At 38.2% G+C, this 22,466-nt stretch overlaps 1 protein-coding gene across 3 annotated transcripts in view; it reads right to left on the bottom strand.

Moving 5' to 3' along the window:
* PCNX2 (pecanex 2) overlaps window positions 1-22,466 on the bottom strand; it is a 153,468-nt gene that overhangs the window by 91,107 nt on the left and 39,895 nt on the right. For all 3 annotated transcript variants that reach the window (XM_038176128.2, XM_038176129.2, XM_038176127.2), the window contains 6 exons: window positions 21,631-21,773; window positions 20,176-20,329; window positions 20,050-20,082; window positions 13,007-13,178; window positions 7,625-7,735; window positions 5,947-6,038 (listed from right to left, as the gene is read on the bottom strand). In XM_038176128.2, coding sequence (XP_038032056.2) covers window positions 5,947-6,038; window positions 7,625-7,735; window positions 13,007-13,178; window positions 20,050-20,082; window positions 20,176-20,329; window positions 21,631-21,773 — 705 coding nt within the window. The remainder of the gene's footprint in view (window positions 1-5,946; window positions 6,039-7,624; window positions 7,736-13,006; window positions 13,179-20,049; window positions 20,083-20,175; window positions 20,330-21,630; window positions 21,774-22,466) is intronic.

Raw genomic sequence — 22,466 nt, 5'->3', positions numbered from 1 at the left:
GATGACTAAATTCCAGAATGAATGTTAGTTGAAAAAAAAGGCATACCTGATTTTATTTAACAGATATTTAAAAAATAATATTTGCACAAAAAACACAAAACTGAGCGGGAGACAAAAATCAGCACATCAGGCAATTCTACTCAAATGAAATAGATGGCATGGAAGTTCCTGTGTGTCCTATCTGATGGATATAATATCTGAAAATAAAAACATCTCCTCCAGGAAAAAGAGATAACCCTTTCATATATCAAAGCCAAGGTAGCTATTAGAGCTGCCAATTTCTGTTTAAGATTACAGGACTGAAGCTGAGATCAGAAATAAAGCCAGGCTGAAGTGAATGTAGATAATTTTAAACTAAACTCTGTTACCCAATAGCTTCAAAAGAGCAGAAAGCTGAAAAAAAGTGATGCTATTAGATGTAATAGTGCAAGGACTGACAAAAAAATAAGTGATGAAACTATATCTGGAATTGAGAGCTTTTTATTAAACAAAAACTAAATGAAAGTTCTTAGTGGACCTGGAAAGAACTGGAGTAGGGAGTGATGACATCATTAGACACTAGTCTAGGAGATGAAAAAATCTCAAAGCAACCAGGAGAAGCTCAGGTCTTTGCACTTCAGAAGCAAATACCTTTGCTTCTGAAGTGCAAAGGCACTTCTGAAAAGCACTTCTCTCTTATCTGAAGTCAAAGTCACAGTACACAGTATTGTTGTATGTAAGGCTGGATAAGCAGCTGGTGTCTCATCACTCATGACATGGATGTGCCATGTGATCAGATGTATGAAGAGATGTGTCAGAGCACCAGAAAGCTGTAGCCAAACCACCTCTACATGACTGTAAACCAAAAATATATGCAGGTTACTCAGTCATCACCAGACAGCATGATTTCTGTTCACCAGCCTCACCAGAACACAACCACAATTTGAAAATCTGCTCCTCTTGCAATATGTGCCTTTGACTGACACCTGCAATGAATATCATCCTGTCCTGATGGTCAGACAAGTCCTCAAAGTTTCAGACACACAGCTGGAGACCTGAAATTCCAGCCACTTTGTGTTATGGGTTTTTCTGGAGCAACTGTTACAATTTTAGATGCAATATTCTATTCACAGCAAAATACACAATTTTTCTTCCATCACATGCTTCTAATCAAGTCATACGATGGGACAGGTAAGCAGCCTGCCATATGCTCCAACTTGCCCAGTCCCTACTAGCACAAGACTTGAGAGCCATCCATCATCTTTTAGGTGCTACATGCATTTTAGCCTTTACAAAGAAACCTCTCTGGTAATGTGATGGCAAAGCAGCTGCAAGGTCATTCAGAAAAAGTCATTCAGAGCCATGTGAACTTTTTGGGCAAGCCAAATTTGGTCTGCAAATCATAAGATAAAATCCCAAGAATATTATATAATGATTTCTTCAGGAGACTTTTCCAAACAGAATTGATGACAATTAAACTAATTATAGTTTATCCTGCTTTTTCACAGAACCCCTCAGTTGTTTTTGTACAACACAGTTCAACAACAAAATCAGTCTGCACAAGGCACGGGATTTCAACACAGGCCTGTTCACCTCAGTCCTTAAAGCTTGTGTTTGCATGTTGAAGATACCGTGATTACTTCTGCTGTTTTGTGGACATACCCCAAAACAATTCAATTCTTTTTTTTTTATTTTTTTTTTTTCCTAAAACGAGAGCTCTAGAGGAAAGAATTAACTGATGTGAATTTGCTACTCTAAAATAATGCAGCCAAATTTAGAAATTAATTCATTCTACTGTAGGTGTGTATATATAGTTTCTGTAGCTCTAAACATCAGCAAAAAAAACTCATTTAACCAATGTTTTTTCTAGAACTGTGTTATTTGTTTTAATAAAAAAAAGCCATGTGATAAATTATTCTTCTAATGATATTCTTCAGAAATAAGATCTTTCCTTTTGGAATAATTAACATGCACAGAGAAATTAGGCTAGACTATGTTACATGGCAATATAGCAATTAGAACACAAGAAGCACTCCAGGAAGGAAAGGCTAAAGCCTGATACTGCTGGAATGCATCTTCAGCCTGGGCATTTGACGTGAGCAATTGCTCACCAGTAACAAGCACACAACCACTTAGATAGAGATCCATTCTGCTCTGCAATTTACTTCAGGAAATGGAATTCTGCTCGTTATACCTGCTGAGCTATACGATATTCTGCCAATAAACAGAGCTTACATTTGAGGATGTTACACTTCAGCCAAAGAACAAGCTTTGCAACCCAGAAATCCTGTATCAAAGATAGTCTGTCATGTTTCCCTTCCTGCATCTTTTTGGTTGGAGTAATTTTACCTCCATGAACTATTAAGAATTTTGCATTAGTCTGTTTTTTGCCAAATTAAAAGTGAAGAGAGTAAAAATAAAACCTATACAATAAAGAATAGCTGTGAAACATAAGTGTGGAGGAGATGCCTTTCTCTACCATAAGACAACCACATACTTACCTCTTTTTTAAAAACACCTAAGTGAGGCAGACTGTAGCACCTACTTGATTTTGAATTAGACTCTGCAATTTCTAAGTGCATCCAAAAATAAATCTTTATTTGATTAGGATGAGAAGTTGTAGCCCACTATATATCAAAACAATTCCAGTTTCTTACAGAGGTATTACACCGCCTTTCACAGTTGTCCCTGTTCAGGATCAGATTCTGTTACTTTTAATTCTTCCTCTTCTTCCACTGATGAAAGAAAAAGTCTGCCAGAATTATTTCCTTGACATGTTATCTATAACAGCCCAAAAGGCAAAAAGCTCCAGACCTGACTGAAGAACAAGGAGGGAGAGTGCAAATGCTCTTTTCTAGTAGAAAAATACATGAAATTTCAAGGACCCCAGTGGACTGAGATGATGAGCTGAATCAAGTGGAATCATCTTTACATGCTTTAAATTAACCTCCTCAGAAGTGTCTTCACAAGAACAGTGCCATAAAAATTCAAATTAACTGTAATTTCTGTGTGAACAGAAAGTCTGCACTTAATATTGGCAATTTACAGCAGATATCTTGTAAATCTTTCACAGCACTCTATAACTTCAGGGTAGCATTAAAGCATATTTTTAAGCAGTTTGAAGTCTAATCCATGAGGAGATTGCTTATCTACAAAGCCACCTGCATCTTGTAATTTCAACTATTATGCTGAGAAAGGAGTTTGTAGAATATTTTAAGAGGCTTTTCTTTAATACTATTTACAAAACTATTTTTTAAAGTATCCATCACACAACTTCTCTGCCCCCAAGTAGTGAATTGTCCTCTGCCAAGCTGAGTGGAAAAATGATCATTTTTACAGGTATTTGCCTGTCAGTCATTCAACTCAATTCCTTCTTCCATATAGCTCTCTCAGTTTTTCTCGCTGCTTCTGCCCCCCAGCTCCCCAACCCCCACCATAGATTTTTCTCACTCCTTTCAGCCTCACAGACACACCTTTATCCCATTTGCTTGTTTCTGAATCATCACTATAGCTGGAAAATGGTAGCAGGAATACCAGATGCTTTAGGACACTGCACAAGAGAAGCAGTTAAGCTTTCTAGCACCACACAACTCAAAGGTCAAACCAGTAGAACTGATATACTGGGTGAGCCTGGTGACCAAGAGTCCCTGAGATTACACCCTATTTTCAGAGATGCTTGGAGTGTCTCAGTGGAACACTGTTCAGCAGGTGACTTACTGTAAATTATTATCCAAGGCCAGGTTGGATGGGGCTTTGAGCAACCTGATCTAGCAGGAGGTGTCCCTGCCCATGGCAGGGGAGGGGTTGGAACTAGATGATCTTTAAGGCCCCTTCCAACCCAAACCATTCTGTGATTCTCTGATTGCATATGGACTCAAACCACAGAGGGGCAAGATAAAACAGCGGCTTAACACATTTTACCTTACTATTGTGAGTGGTTAAAAACTCAAGCACAGCTAACTATACTCATTTGTGACAGATAATTAACGCAGTATAATTGACCATTTTTGATTTTAGCCCCCTATTTAAAATTTTAAGTGGAAAATTTGTTAAAAGCTGTTTTGCAGAAATGTTTGTGTTCCTTGAAGAAATCCCTTAAACAAACATCTGATAGCACCTCTCATCTGTGTAAACCACCAGCCTGAGTGGTGACATGATACGTCTTTGGCTGTTGCAGAACCTCATATCAAGATCTCTGTGTGCACTGCAGATGTGTAACACCACAAAGCATCCTCTGACGTATGCCTGCAAGATGTTGAGAGCAGCTTGTGTATCACTGCACATTCTGGTGCATCCCTGCATTGGCACTGACAACATCTAGCTTGTAATGAAACACTGAAAATTTATTCTTTAAGGAATAGTCTTTTATCACAAAACTAGGATGAAATTGTGGTCTCACTGTGGTCACTGAGAATTTTACAGAAGACTTGAAGACATTAGCTTCAACATTATCTTTCATGTAAGACAACAACAAAAATTGCAGGTGATATACATTAACACACCAAAAAAGAAACGCTGTAGATTAAATATGGCTCAAAGGGCAGCATCTGCCGAACAAAACAAAACAACAAAAAAAAGAGTATCATTAGGAAGGGTACTGAGAGCAAGTAATTTTGTGACCATATAGAACTATGGTACGCTCACATCCTGAGCACCATACAGAGTTTACTCTCCACATTTCATAATGAAATCATAATCCATTATGGATCATAATGGAATAATGGAAGGCACACAGCAGAACAACTAACATAGCCAAGGAGGAGCTGCTTTACAAGAAGACACTAGAAAGGCTGGCACTCCAGTTTAGAGAGGATATAGTTGAGGCAGATATGACTAAGGGCTACAGAACTAACAAGACAGTGGATATGGTGAATGCAGAACTGCTTTTCCACAAATCCTGCAATGCTAGGAATAGAGAAGACTTGGTGAAATTAGCATTTCTTCACACAGAGCACAGTGAAAATCTGAAACATGTTGCCACAGAAAGCTGTGGAGGCAGGTAGCAGCAGCACATTCAGAAAGGGTTTAGGCAAATTCATGGACAACACAGAATGAATGAAATAGACAAAGATGCACTTACTAACAGCCCTAAACCAACAATTGTGGATACTGGTGGAATATTCGGGGAATGAGTGGCAAAAAAGTAGTCATTAAATTCCTAAATTGCATTTGCCTTTGCTATTGAAGCAGGAAGTACTGGGCTAGACAGTCTGCTGGTCTGCCTAAGCAGGACATTAAAGTTCTTATTTTTCTCTACTTTCTTTTCAACACAGCCAAAGGAAGGGTAGGTATAAAAGTTATACACTTTACACTTATTTTCTGACTGTGAACTTCGTATGCCAAGACTTGCCTGCAATGACATGCCACAGTGAATTCTCCATACCAAAAAGCACATGCAATGCTGGAGCATGAAGGGATTTAGAGCTGATCTAGCGCCTATCTGAGTTGTTGCAACAGGCCTGTATGGTTATGTGGCTGCTGGCTCATCACATGGCAGGTGAAACACGTAAGGGCCACACCAGCTGATACCAATAATGATGGTAAAGCCTACTGCTTAACAGGCTTCCCAATAAATCCATGTATGAACCTTGCCAGTGTACAGATGTCAGCAACCACTGGTGTGCAGAAAACAGGCCAAATTCAGCCTGTCTCAAAGGAACTAACAGTAATGTTTTTTAAGCAGAAGACGTAGTCTTCAAAACTGGAAATTCAATGGCCCTTTTCAGACATAAATGCTATATAAGCAAGGAGGCAAACAATCACAAGTATCAGTGAAACATTTACATTAGTATTTCCACTGCGGTTTCAAGGTATTTCAGTGTAGCTAACAGGCAGAAAATAAAACATGGATTGTAAAGCTTATCTTGATAAATAATGATGACCATGTACCACCAAACAGTTTCGATCTTCTTAGACTACAAAAACTTACAGCTTGAAACTTCAAATTTTTTTAGTGTTTCAACTTACCTTTACTGCACTAAAGCAGAAAGCATATAGGACAATCAGAACCACAAAGCTTCGGGAAATGCTGTAGAGTGCAGACACAAGCCCAGCAGCAGCTGAAATAAAGACACCACAAAATAACTAATTTCCTCATATATGAGGAAGTGCATTAAAAAACAACAACAACCAGTTCTTGCATCACAATAGATGTACAAATTAATAAAAGATATTACAAAGCTGTTTGTTGAGAGAACACCACAGCGTCCCAAACAGTGCCCCAAATCAGCTCACAAAGCTTTACAACTAAGACTGAAAGCTTGATGTCACTGTATTCCCTGTCTCTTCCATATATCTGAGGTCCCCCACTATTGCTTTCTGTACTGGATGCTGTTTTGCCAAAATATCTGTATGCTTCTTCATGTTGCTACAGAGGAGGAATGAAGTTATATGCAAATCAGGCAACTTTCTAGTCAAGCTCTATGTGGAATTTTCTTCCTTCCCTCTGCTCCTGAGATTCAGGCTCTGGTATCATCCAAAAGCATCCTAACTTGCTTAGTAAACCATGATTTGCACTGTATTCAAGATACGTGAATGAACTTAAAGGGAGAGAGAAGGATGCCATCTCATGTCTAACTTCCTGCAAAAGCTTCCAAAACTAGGGTAGGAAACAGTCTCAGACAGACTTAGGAGTTCATCACTCTCCACAATGGAGACACATGGGCTGCAAAACAGTCCTCTAGTTGGGTTTCAGAATACATTAATCATGGGATGGGGACTTTATCAAGTTATTTCCTCCAAGTCTGCTCTGGTATCTATGAGACAAGAACCAAAGCACACCTAAATCATCAGTACAAGCTTTAACCACTTGCCAGAGGCTATGCCTACAGTAGCAGTAACAATGCAGTAACTGTGGGTATGTAGAATGAAAAGTGCTGAGGATGTCCTATCCATGATACATGTGCTCTGAGATGCTTTACTGCAGAGTATCTCTGATTTGGTCCCACAGACCCTACACTCATTAGTGTTTGGAGTGCATTAGGTGAACCCTAATAGTGAACCTTCTAGTGAGCCCTTTAAGTTTCATCCAGACCAAATCCAGGCTGCATGATCACACATCATTTCATGATGCAAAACATGGTTAGTGGAAAGAAGGATATAGTTTGTTTCTGATCCAAACTAAGATGACAGTGTAGATCTTATGTATGCTATTATTCTCTGTTATTTAAGCAATAATGAAAACCAAAATACCACCACCGAAAAATTATGTGCTGTCTCTCATTCACATGGGTCTTGCTTAATCTCTGACTGAAATATCATAATAAATCATAACCAGTGTCATGTCAACTTGCCTTACACCATTGAACAATGTGAAAAAAAGTAATTTATATTTTTAAATGGAGTTTTGAGAGTGTTTTTTTCTATTCAAAAAGTTGTGGGGGTTTTGTTTGTTTTTAAAATAGTGATTCATATTGGGCATGGCAGGGAAGAGCTCTTTGGTGTTAGCCATATTCTACAGCCAATAGCACAATTTGAATACAACCATTTAAAAGAAAAAATAATCTAATTATTAGTATTCACCACACTGTTAAGTTAATGCCATTAGCTCTTTGAACTCTAACATACACTGTGCTCTAAAACATGCAATAATATCCTTTACGGAGATGCACTCAAAGTGATAGCTCAGGCTCAACAGGCTACTTACCAGAACCACCAAAAAGCAACATGTCTATTTGCTCCAAAAGATATATACAGAAGGTGTTGATTTGAGGGAAAAGACCAAGAAGGGAAATTGCAGGAAAGCAATATAAAAACACTAAAGAAAAGATAAGGTGGATGTTAGAACACAGTCATACATCACAGCAAACAGTGAACAGGCATAATACTGGAATAAAACATTACAATAAATTCTGAGCATTACACAAGTGAGCATACTTTAACCTTAGTCATGATTAATATATTTTACTTATTTATACTAAATAAATTATTCAATTTTACATGTAAGGAAATAAGGCTCAGAGGTTAAATATATTTTGGATAAAAACATTGGCAGAAAAATAGCGTTATGTAACTTCCTTACTGCTTCTCAAATACTTGGAAAGTTATATTTAGTCAATTTAAAATACAGAAAGATATCTTAATTTGCAAACTTTGGAACTTCTTCCTTGAATCTGCAAAGGTTTAAGCACACCTACATGTATAAAGTTTCAATATAAGCAAACAAAAATATTTTAATAGCTGAGACCCTCAGTATCTTGACTATCACTGTATCTTCCTTCTTCTGGCAGAAATCAACAAAGACCTATGGAAGTATGTAAAAATGGGACAAACCTACAATCATTCTTCCCCAGAATATTTCTCTACCTTCCAAAAGTGTAGACCTTAACTTTGCAGTGGTGAAAGAATATTAAAGACAGCAAAGAAACTTAGGACTTAAACCCACTGTGCCATCTTCTCACAGCTTCATCCTATACAGAAATGCTAATTGAAATGGCTGCCTTACAGTCAATGAAAAGCAGGAGCCATAATTTGGATATCTGTGCTTCTAGTCTTACGTTCTGTTTATTTCCAGCTACTCCATCTTACCCATTTCTCTTAGCTCCCCTCTAGAAATTGCTAAGCATAGCTGTCCAGCAAAGCATTTAAACACACACTTGACCTAAGTCTCTAGCAGCATCAGCTTTCAAGGATATATGCACATGATTAATCATATCCTTGGTGCTTTGTCGTACTAGTACCAGAACATTCTCCAACCTGAAGGACAGAGACGTGTGTCAGCCACTGTTCCTCATAAACAAGTATTCATTTGTTAGTTTACAGGCTATGAAGGCTGCAGTTTCCTCTTATTCATTCTCTTAAAGAGCAAATTAAACAAATCACTAGGTATTACTTAATCCCCCTCCCACTTCAGTCAAATTTTAAGAAGGTAACAATAGGATTTGTGTTCTTTGTTGAATGCTAATTTCACATTTTACTTCCAGCTCCTCTTACTAATGCACATCATGCTAAAATAAAACAATACACTGAGTTTAATCTGACAGCTTTTATCTATATCCTATTATACACTACTAGTACCTAATATTGTAAATCTTGCTGAGGAAGTCAAACACAGGAGAAGAAATGACATACTCAAGTGTTAAACACAGACACAGCTCACTTATGTATACTTGCACTCACAACGCACCCTTCCTCATGAATTCCTGCCATGGAAGGAGTTATACTCCTCCCATATATAAAATTGGGATTTCTTTTCTTTCTTTTTACATGCAAATGCCACTATCAATCTTCCTTTATCACTCTGTTCTTTTAGGTATTCCACCAATCCACACCAAGCCAACCAAAGACTCCTGAAGAGGGGCAATGGCATGACAGCAAACTGCCCAGCAGGCCACATGGCCTCTCCATGCGATCAACTAAAGATCCCCAAAACTCACTGTTGAAAACTAGCTCCTCAGGCAAAGGAATGGCAAAACTGACAGAACTCATCTCAGACTACTGACTAAAAGGACAACCAAGATGGTGAAGAGTCTAGAGGGCAAGACAGATGAGGAGCAGTTGAGGTCCCTTGGTTTGTCCAGCCCCGAGCAGAGCAGGCTGAGGGGAGGCCTCATGGCGGCTGCAGCTCCCTCACGAGGGGAGCGGAGGGGCAGGCACTGAGCTCTGCTCTCTGGGGACAGTGACAGGACTTGAGCATGGAGCAGTTTCAGGGAAGGTTCAGGCTGGATGCTAGGGAAAGTCTCTTTATTCAGAGGGTGATCAGGCACTGGAACAGGCTACCCAAGGCAGCAGTCACGGAACAGAGCCTGACCGAGTTCAAGAAGCATTTGAAAAATGGTCTCAGACACATGGTCTTATTTTTGGGTGGTCCTGTATGGAGCCAGGAGTTGAACTCAATGATTCTTGGGGGTCTTTTCCAACTTGGGATATTCTAGAATTCTGTAATTTACAGTTCAAATGAATGCCCTTGCTGTAGCAACCTCAAAAAAACCTGCATAACAGCAGGAAGAGGAAGGACAAGACCTGAGACATGGTACTGTCAATGTACCAAAATAAATAGTGGTGAATAAACAAGAAGAGAAAAGTTGTTTGACTACAGCTATGTCCTCACCTCACTCTCTCTCTGATAATAACTTGAATAATCCTAATTACTTCTGTAGCTAAGGTAGGTTTGTTTATCTCCTCCAGCATGAAGGAGCACACCAGAGAGCAAAATAAACAGTTGTCACTTACAAGAGGATTGAATTTAGGAACAGTACTTTCTCTTGTGGGAAAGTGACAATAAAAGGAGCTGATTAATCAGTTGGAATTGCATTATGAATTCCAGAGAGAATGTTTAAACAGCACACATTTCCACACAGAACACCTTCAAGAGTTTGACCACTAAGAGATGCTATTATGAGCTGCTGGCATTTAACACTGCAGTTTGAAAGTTTCTTCTAAAGGAGGATCAACCAGATAATAGCCATAGGAAAACACAAATTTTGACTTAGAGAACCTTTGGGTCTTTTGAGAAAAGAGGAACGATAACTAAGTGGCAATGTCACTGCAAATATTTTTTTTTTTTTTTCCAAGAAGGTGATTTCATTAAAAAGATACATCTGGGTACTCTGTCATTACTCGAAGTTACTGGAAGTAGCAAGTTGAGGACTTCCTACCTCCAAATTCTGCCAGTACCTGATACTTTTCTGAGATTTCCATCAAATAATTTCACTCCTCTCTCTAATGCTCACGTGGTTTCATCATAAAAACTACCGTGCATGTAGTGCATGATGATTTTTGCCACTGCAGCACTTACTGACCAATGCACCTCCATCTGCACCTTTACTTGCACTACATATGTTAATCTACCACAAACATCAACTGAACTAAAAAATTCAAGTTGAAAGCCATAGTTAGAGTGAATTAAAGGCATGATCCCTCAACTAATATAAATAAATAGCAGAACCATCATCAATTTATAAAATAAAACAGAATCGGATCCTAAATAGATTGCTTCCAAAGAACTGGACCTGTTAAGAGACATTTCTTAAGTAATTAGGTTACACATCTAATACATTTCCACTGATTTTCTTCTTAACCTCGTTTCAAGACTTTGATCATAGCATGCTATACAGCATCACACCAGTTCCTTGGTAAGCCCTTTCTACAGTTTTTATCACTAACTTCTTACCGTAGTAAACACCTGAAATAGAAAATTTTTCCTTTGCTCAGTGCTCTGTGGTGTAGAGTCAAAAATCCATTGATTTCCCAATACATCAGTTCTGAGTACCAAAATAAATTATGAGTAAAACACAAGCTTTAAAGTAAATGTAAAATGACAAACATAGTACTTATTTATTATTAGTTATATGGCTATATACATGTACATATATCTATATAGATAGTTATTGTTAAAAATAACCAACAGATGGGTAAAAAAGCAAGAGAACAGCAACCCATCATTGGTATGTTGTGGGGCCAACTTCCCTCCTGATTTTATTACCTACAACAAATGCTCCTGTACCTTAAGTGACTAAGGGAATCTACTCAAAGTGCAGCAAGAGGCTGGAAGATGACAGACTACCGTAGCTTAGGCAGAGCTGCATTGTGAACACCTACAAGGATTCACAGGAGCCAGAAGTTGTGACTCCCAGAGAGATAAAGCAAGGAAGAGCCAGAGTGTGGCCTCAAACATCACTTGAACAAATACACCTGCAGATGTGCCAGCTCCCAGAGCTGGCAAAATAATAATGGGGGAACAAGCAAAGGGAAATGGTTTCTTCTCCCTCTCCTGTTAAACAGATGCCAGCTGGTGAGATGAGCCTGTATTTCCTCTCTCCGCTCCCCCTCCAGGATGTTTCAAGAATCTGCTCCAGGATCTCTTTTGAGGCCAGTCAAAATTAGCACATTTATAACCATGCTTTTTTTTTTTTTCTCTCCATACTGGTTGCTATAGTTTTTCATTTATCTCTATCCCAGGAGTCATTTAAGATTCTTGTTGAATTATTTATCAGCATTTTTACTGTTCACCTTTGATAGGCAGAGAAAATAAGATGTAAGAAGAAACTTTAATGAGACCAAAGGAAAGTAATGAAAGAAGCTAATGAAAATAAGTGAGATGCAGGTCTTCATTATTCCCCTGTTTCTGGTGAGAAGGATTGGGAGTCAATGAACCCACATGAAGGACCAGAAGACTTTTCCTAAAAATAGCAACCCTTTCAGGCAATAATAGCCTGACTTAAGTATAGCAAAATGCAAGTCCGATAGTCACAGGTGAACAATGATCTCAAAGGTCATACACTCTATAGCAAAGTTTTTTTCTTCTAACACAGGACATTTTTCTGGTTCTAAATACCAAGACTAATAACTTCTCTACTTCATACCTAACAGCATTACACAGTTTGACCCAAGTCCAGTTCAGCATTCATACCTGTAACACAACTACAGCAGCAGCACAGTTATAGACTGAAAGTGCACAACTGGAAGAAGTGTCCTGACAGAACAGGGTATTTCCAGCTCTGGCTACCCCAAATTAGTGCTAAGGACCATAAGTACTATTTTGGGGCAATACCTGGATGCCCTTCGCCACTTCAGGATACGATTCTAGAAGGAAACAGGTTGGAAAAGCTACTGCAGATTGGCGGTTCCACACCAACACATCATGTGGACAGCAAGATTAAACTAAACCAAGAAAAAGCGTGTTCTTCATGAGCAGATGAATGTTCATCTGAGGACTTGGCAGAGATTAGCTCCCAGGCATTAAATTTAAAGCTCGACTTATTCTACAGTAACTGCTCCACATAGACAAGCCCTTACAAAGATTAACTGCATTTCACAGATGATGTCTTTTGCTAATAACATCAGTGACTGTTAGTTTTCTATAGAGAATTTTCTATGAGCCTCATTTCATTAAGAACTCTTTTTACATGAGGGAAGGTTGCCAACTGCCCCCCTCCCCGTGTGTCTTAAGTCATTCCAAATGTTTCTATCAATTTGACTCAGAGTTGTGCCTCCATAACATGCATTTGATTGCCAACATGGGAAAACACAGACTTCCCCAGCTAACACTTAATTCATTTTTACAGTCTTAGGAAAAATATTGACTCACCTATTACATGGTCTCTGGCTGACTGGAGAAATCTAGGCGAAAAGAGCTTCAAGCCATACATTGTGTAAACTGAAGGATTTGTGTCTTTAGATCCAGCATCTAGCAGCAAAATAAGGCCACACAATATACAAAAATATACAGGTCTGCTGTAGGTTATGATTTTATTGTGCCCCTGGCATGGAAAAAAAAAGAAAAGAGCATTTGAATTCTGTATTCACTCTCCTACTGTGTGCTCTACATTAAACTGGAGAGAGTTCAGGAGTCAGACAAAATATTTTAATATCTTATACATACTAATTAATAAGAAAAATGTAACAAGGTATTTTATCTTCTCCAGAGGAGACTTTCAAAAGGCACAAAAAGCAGTTAAGACTAACTCTAGCAATCATTTATTCTTTCGAATATCTAACCTTCTGGACCTTTCAAAACACACTAATTACAAAAGAAGTTATTTTCTATGGAGAAAAAAATCTCCATCTGTCTGAACCTTTCTTTTCAACAGAAAGATTTTTTCTCTTCTATTTTAATGACTGTCTGCTTCAGTTAGCTTGGCTAATACTTATTACTATTTGAAATACAAGAGTATTCTGGGAAGCAAAAAAAGAAAGTCATAGAGCACCTGCTAGCTGTATTATGAGGTGTGGCACTTGATTTTGGCAGCTGTGGGCATGCTGTCCTCCTATGAAACTTTCTTTAATCCATGTTGTTCCCTTGCCTCTGCCTTTGCACTAACTGTCCCTTGGAATCAGCTTTGTCCCCACAGCCAGCTGTACAGGCATGCCTACAGCTCAAAATGAACTTGTGTCCACTTCTGTCAGGATCCTACTCTAATTGTTCATATGTATGCTGTTGGTCCTTGGTTTTAAATTACCTTGGTTTTTGAGCCTACCTAATGCCATGGCACCTTTATTCTCCCAGTTCCATGGCACTTCACTAAACCCCATGGTGAAGGCAAAGAACATGTGCAGTGATGGTCCCTGGTATGACCATTCACAGCACTGACAGCAGATGCCACCATGAGACCAGACGAAGAAGCTAATGGCATCTTTTCAAAGAGAAGCTTTTGTCTCCAGCAAGGCCAAAAATACATTTAAAAGGAACATTCACCATTACAGGCATTTAGAAACACATTTTAAAGTAACAACTGACTTGGCCTTCTTCCCAGACTCACCCTGGAAGGGCAATGTGTTAAAAAGACATCTCAAACCCTTGAACAAACTGTCAGTCTGCTCTCAGGACGGTCTTTTTTCATGACTACTTTTCCTTCCATTGATGTCCTTTGCTTGTCCCCCTGCCGGCATGGGTAAGGCCAGTACTGTAGTTTTGTAAGTCAGGGCAGTGTTGGAGGTGACTCAGCAGGTAGAACCTCTTCTCTCTTGATTAAACAGATGCATCACAACGGTTTCAAAGGCATCACACTCCCCTTTAGAGAAACTGGGCACGGTGCAAGATGCCAGGTTGAAAAAGTTATGGAAGTTGCTACTGTGCTTTTCAACAGGTGTCCCATAACAGTGCATAACAGAGTTAGAGCAGAGGTCAACTGCCACTGGTTACTGTCCCACACTAAATTGCAGCACATGCACATCATGAAGCCAGGGTTTTATGACAGTGGAGGCTAATACCTTCCCACTCCTGCCCTAAGGCAGGTACACTGTTTATCCATCTGCTACTTTGAAAAAAATATATTCTATGGCAACACTTATTCCTCCACCCGCAAGGATACAGAATGCTTGTGTGCGTGGATGCACGTGGTAATAAACATCTGCAAAATTCCTTTCCCCAGACAGCTGCATTTCAGCACTGCATTAAGGGATTCCTGTTGGCCACCTGTCTCCTCAGTACCGTTTTGCCCGCATAAGGAAAGCAAGACAAGACTTCTGCTGAGGAGAACCTTTCAGGCAAAAGAACGCAAACAGACACATTGCACCAACATTTTTTTATTTTTATTTTTTTTTAATCTCAACTATTTGACACCATTGTGGTTCCTGGAAGGGGTGACACCAACAGCTCCTGGCCTTTCCATTCCAAGCAGCACTTTGAAATGCTGATCCAAATACAAGGAAGGATCCTTACCTTACACCTTCCATACTCATCTCTAGTATGCTTGATTCAAACTAATCCTACAAAAAATTGTTGTGGGGTTGTGGGCCAGAGAGAATAAAAAACACTTAAAAAAAAATCTTAATAGTTCTGGTCGCAAGCTAAGGAGTAAATAAGACATTTCAAATGCTTGCAAGTCAAAAAAGATTTCTTCAGTGTGAAAAGCCAGGAGCAGAGTGACAAGGATTTGTGTTTGCCTTGCAAAAAGTTGCTGTGAAAGTGTTCTTATTTGTGAAGTGTAATTTAAGTGAGTATAATAAAAGGTCGTTTCTTTCGAGTCTACTCACTGATTTGAAACAGCAACTGTATTTGTTTGGCTGCCAGCCAAGCTTATATGTTAGCACAACTATTAACAGATCTGTACTCTCTTTTGGGATCAATCAGTTAACAAGGTGGCAGATTGCTGGGAACTAGCGTGCTTATATTGCACCTTACATTCATGGAATATGAGTCTAGTCAGACTGACAAATGCTAGCTGGTGTTTAATAAGAGTTTCAGTGTTACTAAAGTAGTGTGTGTGTAGCTTGGTTTTGTTTTTTAAATGCTGCACACATCCATGAAAAAATCATAGGAGAGTTGGGAAAAAACCTGACTTTAAAAACAGACAGGTTATAATATTATAAACATATTTTTAAACTTCAGTTCATTTATCTTAAATGCAAATTGTGCTTTAGGAAAAGAGATTAGTAAATATTGCATCTAAACTGCTTAATGACTTACAGCCTGATGCACATTCCAAAGCAAGGACTTCTGTTGTGACATTACAGTCCTGTCTTATCTCTGGATTTACGGAACCCAGATTTTACTTTTGCATGGTAGTTATTTGAAAGCAGTTGGGTAAGACTGAGGTGATGACTAGAAGTCCAGAGGTTCAGATCCAAACATCTTTCAGTTCCAAGCAGAACACCAACATACTCAATTAGGTTTACAGCAAGTACTTAACTCTTATGGCTAAACAGATCGGTCTTAACATGCTAATAACAACAATGCTAGTTAGGATTGAGGGAAAAGCTTTAAAGGGTTGTCTGAACAGTCTGCAAAATGTGAGTGAGTAAATACTATCCTTATTTTTCAGGTGGCACCAGGGGACAAGATAGAATCCTGAAATGGAGTTACTGGGTACTTTTGGACCAACAGGACCAAACCAAAGAGCACTGATGCATTTGGAAAGACACTGGCTGCACAGCTTTTCAAATTTTCACATACAAAAATGATTTTCATCTTGGTGAAACTGCTCTGTTCTGTATCCTCCTTCAGAAGAATTTAAATAATAAAACTGGGTTTCTCTTATATTTTACATCTAACTTACCAAACAGTAGTTTCTCAACTAAGAAACATCAATGAAAACTCTTGCTTTCCCTTAACTCTGCCAAAAAAAAAAAAATCACTGAATTTTTCAAGGTCACATGTCTTAATTCAGAAACACATTCATATCCTACAAACAGAGCTGATACATCTCATGTTTTCATAAAAATATGAAAATTTTCAACAAAGGTAGAACGATTTCATCAATACTTCAAGTGCAAAGTAAAATAGCACTTCTGACTGCAAAGCATTTTGATGAGGGAAATTTCAGAAAGACATTAAATAATTTTTGCTTGTGTGCAAACATGCAAGAAGACAGACTGAAAGCTTTATAGAAAAGAAAAGTGTGTCTCCTTGGTTCTAACAGAAAATCATACAGGAACAAATTTAAAATAGTTTTCCTAAATCCCATACAGCACTTTAAACTGACTACGGTAGTTACCAAACTGAGTTAGATAACTGCTTTGGCAGGTAATGAGACCAGGACAATGAAGTTATAAAAGTGATTCAGTAGATCTTATTAAGAGCTTGATCATAATCCTTCAAAGCTCAAATGCCTTTGTAGACCTGAACTAGATCCTGAGCTATACAGGTGTCTTAGAGGGATTTACAGACAAGCTCTCATGATCCTTTTATATAGCGATTTACTACAGACACAACCTTTATTGGCCAATTTGCCACTGCTGCTGCTAAACAATAACAAGAAATTTGCAGTTATCAAAGCCACTTGACTATAACCTTGAAATGCACACAGCTAGGATCTCTTGGATCTCTGAATTCAATATGCTGCAGTCATCGATACCTCCCTTTCATTATGCTGTTAATAAAGTGGTTAAACTCACATTTAAAATTGACTTCATTTTCTGCTCCCCATCACTCCAGTGAAAAGGCTATTCCAGACTTTCACCAGCACAAAACCACACACCTCTGTGTGAAGAGAAACCTTAAAGCTCCCAGCTCCCATTCAACCAGACCTGAAGAGGCTAAAGCACAGGGTGACAGGAAAGTTATGCTCTCATCTTGCAGCAGGAAACACTCCTAAACCTATTGCTATGATAAATGCTGGTAGCAAGTATAAGCTGTAGGACTGGTGCTGTACAACATGAGAAGTTCCAACTTCAACACTAAGGTTGATCAAAATAGAACTATATACATTTAACTGAATTGTGATAACAACATAAAATTCACATTATTAGCTGAGTTAGAATTATTTCTTGCCCCATATCATGCTGTGACAGCTACAGTCACTGATTTAAACACTGATTATTGTCTTAATACTGTCATCATGACAAGCTCTGAGTTTCAGTAGAGACAAAAGATCCTTTCTCCAAAAAAAATGTACCAGACTTCATAAGGATTAGTCAGCAACCTTTTCCTCAATACCATGACGTGAATACACTGGCACTTGGAAGGAGTTTAGCTAAAGATTCATGCATTCCTAAACACTGTTTTCTGAATTCACCGGGTGGTCTTTAAAAAAAAAAAAGTCTTTCAAAAGGGTATAAAGCTAAAGATGAAAAAGTCCCATCAAGCAGTAAGAAAGCCTGCTTGTGAGAGACCCAGAAGAAATTTCGAACCTCCTGGGCACACAAGGGTAACATAAGGCACTAGAGGCTACTCATGATTCCAAGACTATAAACTAATTCAGCGTGCGAATCTGTAGCTGCCAATAGTTCATTTCACACTGAAAAATCTCATCTGCATTTTCATTCATGGACATGGTACTGATCATTCAGTAATCCCCATGCTGATCTGCATCCTCACATTAACATCAAGAGATGTTATTCTCTTTAATTTTAATGTAGTCACATGTATCATGAAACAGTACAAGGCGTATCTTTTCTTGCCTTCTTGTTCTCTTATTCTTCATAGCAGTCACTAGATCAAGCAAGCCTTTACAAGTACATATCGTATTATATAATGAGATGTAAGATATAACGTAGATATAGCTAATCTTCTATTTTCATTTATTCTATAATGCCTTCCATCTTTAAATCCTGCATGGAAAAAAAATGTGTTTTATTTTCATTGGCTTTCTATACTGCACTAAAGAGTATGCAAGAAACTGTCCATAAGTTTTAGAGAAGCCTATGGAAGACAGAAATATGTCTGTTACTTTGATGCAGTGTTATGCAATGAACAGAATACAATATGATGAATAATACTTTTAACAGTAGTGTTGTGCAAGTCTGAAATGCAAACCCAGATTTTGCACAAAAAAATATTATTATTAAACTTCATTAGCTACTTTGTCCTTAATGCTATACATAAAAAATGTGGGCTAGGTACATTTATAATGAAGTTTTGATTAAAGGTTTGCCACTCATTTTAAGCAAATGTGTATGTTACTAATGTCAGTATAAGTGCAAACTATTTGATTATGGTTCCCATTAGTATGCCTTCACACGTGCTACTTGAACTGACAAATTGATTTTAGTGTAAAGCTGTTTTTTGTTGACTAAGATAGGAGTATTTCTTTAAACTAATTTAAAATATTACACCATAATGAATGCAGTGAATCTGTAAATAAGTTGCTGTGTATTAGCCTTCCCTACTCTTCACAAAGACATGAATTTCCTGTGGATGCATTGTAGCCAACTATACTGTAAGTTCACCCCATAACAACTGCATAGAAGAGAAACTAAGAATCGACTAAAATCCATCTTAGTGAGATGTGCAGCATACACTTGTAAATAACCTCAATTTCAAGTTCAGCCTGTAGTTCAAGCTTCTAAACTGACAAAAATAATTGCTCCTTGCCAAAGGGAAATAATCCAACAGACCTGCAGTTTTCAACATGCTGTTTTAGAGCCCTGAGGGAAGAGAGGGATTCCTCAAAAACATTCAAAGAGCAAAGTAAGAAACATTAGTATCTGGGCAGAGGGTGTAAAAGCAAGTGAGGTACCACATTGCTACTGGAATGTGTCCCAAGACCAGCAAATCAAAAGAACTGAGAAACCGTGACAGATGTAGGGGTCAGGTTTCAGCAGTACGTTGATGTTCCAATCAGTCTTATAATGAAGATAGATTTGAGTAAGAAACTGGCTCCATTCAGGGTGGTGTCACTGTCAGAGTTCAGTTTCTCAGAATATACTCAGCAGACAAACTTAACAGATCCTTAGAGCCTGCATTTGCCCACAGATTTGGTCCTTTCTCTACGACACAGGCATTGAAGCAGTGACCATATTGTAACAAAGGCAAAATCTACACCATTTGATGAGCTAGTAATACTATTGAAACTTACAACTGCAATACCAAATTAAAATAAATAAATAAATAAAATCCCTTATCTCAAAAAGTCCCAACCGACCAATGACCAAGGTTCTAATCCAGAACAATGGCTGTGTTCAGCCACTGTTTCCAAAGCAAAGTGAAGAAAATGCTTGCCTGATGCCACAATGTTGGATTTCAGAAAACTGGTCCAGATACATTGCTTTAACCATGTATTTTAGATTAAAGAAAAATCACTTTTCTAATTGCAGTTACAAATTCAAATGACTTAAGGCGGTATCTTGTTCATTTTCATAAATCACCTAGAACGGCAAAATACTTACTCCTCTGTTTCACTAAACAACTGACTGTTTTACAATACATGTTATAACAAAGGAGAAAGACTTGTTCTTCTGGCAGAGACTTACGTGTATTGGTGAAGCAGGATCAGGCTGAACGCTCTGAAAACAGAACAGAAAAAAATTTGCTTACAGGATTTTGCCTTCAAAGAAGTTAAAAGAGAAGTCAGCATTGGATATGAACTTGTTTCCTACCTTGAGGAGAGAATACTGGCAACTGGCCATAACAAGGCAGAACAACAGAACCCAAATGTCTTTACAAAAGCCTTGGTTCAGAGTCATGAATCCAAGAAGTGAAACGAGAACTACGAGGATGACAGCAAGTACATTCTCCTTTATATCCTCTGTCCTATGTGAATAAAAATATATATATATTCATATAGTCATTACAGCAGGGCAGGTCCATTTGCAGCTGGTATAAACTGGCAGTGCTGGAGCTATCAGACTTTAAAAGACCTGAGGTTTTGTTCCCAAACCTACATCTCCATGTTTAACAGTACTCACCCCTGTTCCAAAGACCTAAGCCATAATGACAGCTAAAATGGGTAGATAAGACATGCACTGAAGCCCAGAAGAGACTATCAGCACTCTCTGACCTCACCTCCCAGATAGAATTCCACAATGGAGGTGATTTAAATGTATTCAAAATGCCATTATCAAAATAAATAAATAAATAAGGAAATAGGACATTCATTTAATGGTAAAATATACACCTGACAACAAAGAATTAGATCAAAGACCAAAATTGTCACCTTACATTTTATTCATTTTATCTGTTCCATTAGAACATAGAAGCTGACTGAAAGAACAAAGTTAATATTCAGGCTCTTACAACAGAATTTATCAGTATACAATTTTCTTGCAGTTGAAATAGTGGTAAGACACCACAGATTTAAAAAAAAATATCTGCTCTGGACCCAAGCTCCCTGACTATATAGCCAGATTTCTTCAGCATGTAAAAAGCTGTCTTCTGAGACTTCTGCTGTGCAACCCATATTACTATACAGGGTAGAACAAAACCCAAGCCCAAAATGAAGAATCAAGCAGAGATAGGAGAGTAATGACTATGAGGCATGCAGGTTAATATGTCCGAAGGTTTTAGTAGTCCAAAAGTTTACCACATGAGGTCTTCTAGCAAAAGGTGCTGCCAAAAGTGTTGATACAAAACAGAGGGACTGGAAGGATGTGAGATGCCAAGACAAGAAATTTTCTCTAAACAAATAAAACTGAAGTAGAAGAGAAGCAGTCACTGAAAGATTCTCTTCTGAATACCACTCAATTTTTTAATTTCATATTGGAATACTTGGCTTACAACAGTTCCACATTTTTGCACAACATGCTGATTTTCTCCATAGAAAGCTCACAATCATTGGATCCTACAGCTGAGAGACAAATTTAAGGACTCTTCTGTAGACCTGGTGCTCACATGAATCAAAGCCTCTCTTGAAGATGAAGGGTAGTGAGAACCACCAAAAACAACTCTGAAGGAAAATATTTTCTTAAACTTAAAGAAAACAAACATTTACCTGCTCAACCTGAATATGAAACTAACACTATGCTCACTTTTTTCTTCTTCAGTGGTCGGCATTGTTCTACAGACACAGTGCCCCACACTGCAATACTACATAGAATTGCATGAGGAAAGCTTACCGGTCCAGCAACGCCAGCAAGGTCAGCCGATCATACCAGATTTTAATCCATTTACCAGGGAATATAATAAATCTGTAAAACTGCCTGTTCAATTTCCGTTGTGCTGAAGAACATGAAGAATCCTCAGGGTCCTGACTGGGTTGCTTTAAAAACAAACAAACCAGAAATACACAAAACATTCTTTCACATTGACATATGGCTGCCAGCAAAACACATGCTTAAAAGGCCAAATTTACATGAAGTTTCAGATATTTTTTTTCTCCTACAAGGGATAGTGAGAACATATTTATTTTCTTCACTTCAAATTATAAACAAAGATATCACACCAGCTTAATTTCTTGCAGATGGACAGAAGCTGTATCAATTGTGGAGCTCAACAGTGATATATACTTTAAACATAAATATCAAATGTTCCTTTTAAAATGTCCCCTTTACTCGCAACTTCTTGTCTAAAGTTCGTTTTTAAAGTTTTTTTCCACGTGTCAGGCCTATTACAGCACAACACAAAACTACCCCTGATAGGACAAATACTTGGTTTTAACCAACAAATTCAAGTAAGGTTTAAGGTCTAGAGCCATGACTTAACTCTCCTTACACAACACAGCTTTGTTTATCTTTCCTAAGATGCTTCTAACAGCACATCAGGTGAGCATCATCACGTTGCTCACCACTAGTTTAAGAGTCTCTAACCTTACCAACATAATCATAAGTAATTCTTTTTGAATATTGCTTCTGTTATATTTCAACATCTTTTTTTCTTGCCCCGTTTGAATTAGAACATTTCAGATCTTCTCTAACCCTACAACTGCACTGCTTCACCAGCAGTTATGAGGAAG

Source organism: Anas platyrhynchos, chromosome 3 (genome assembly GCF_047663525.1).
Source record: "Anas platyrhynchos isolate ZD024472 breed Pekin duck chromosome 3, IASCAAS_PekinDuck_T2T, whole genome shotgun sequence".
Classification (NCBI taxonomy): domain Eukaryota; kingdom Metazoa; phylum Chordata; class Aves; order Anseriformes; family Anatidae; genus Anas; species Anas platyrhynchos.
The sequence above is the reverse complement of the archived record's forward strand: the minus strand, read 5'-3'. Positions and strand labels throughout refer to the sequence as shown.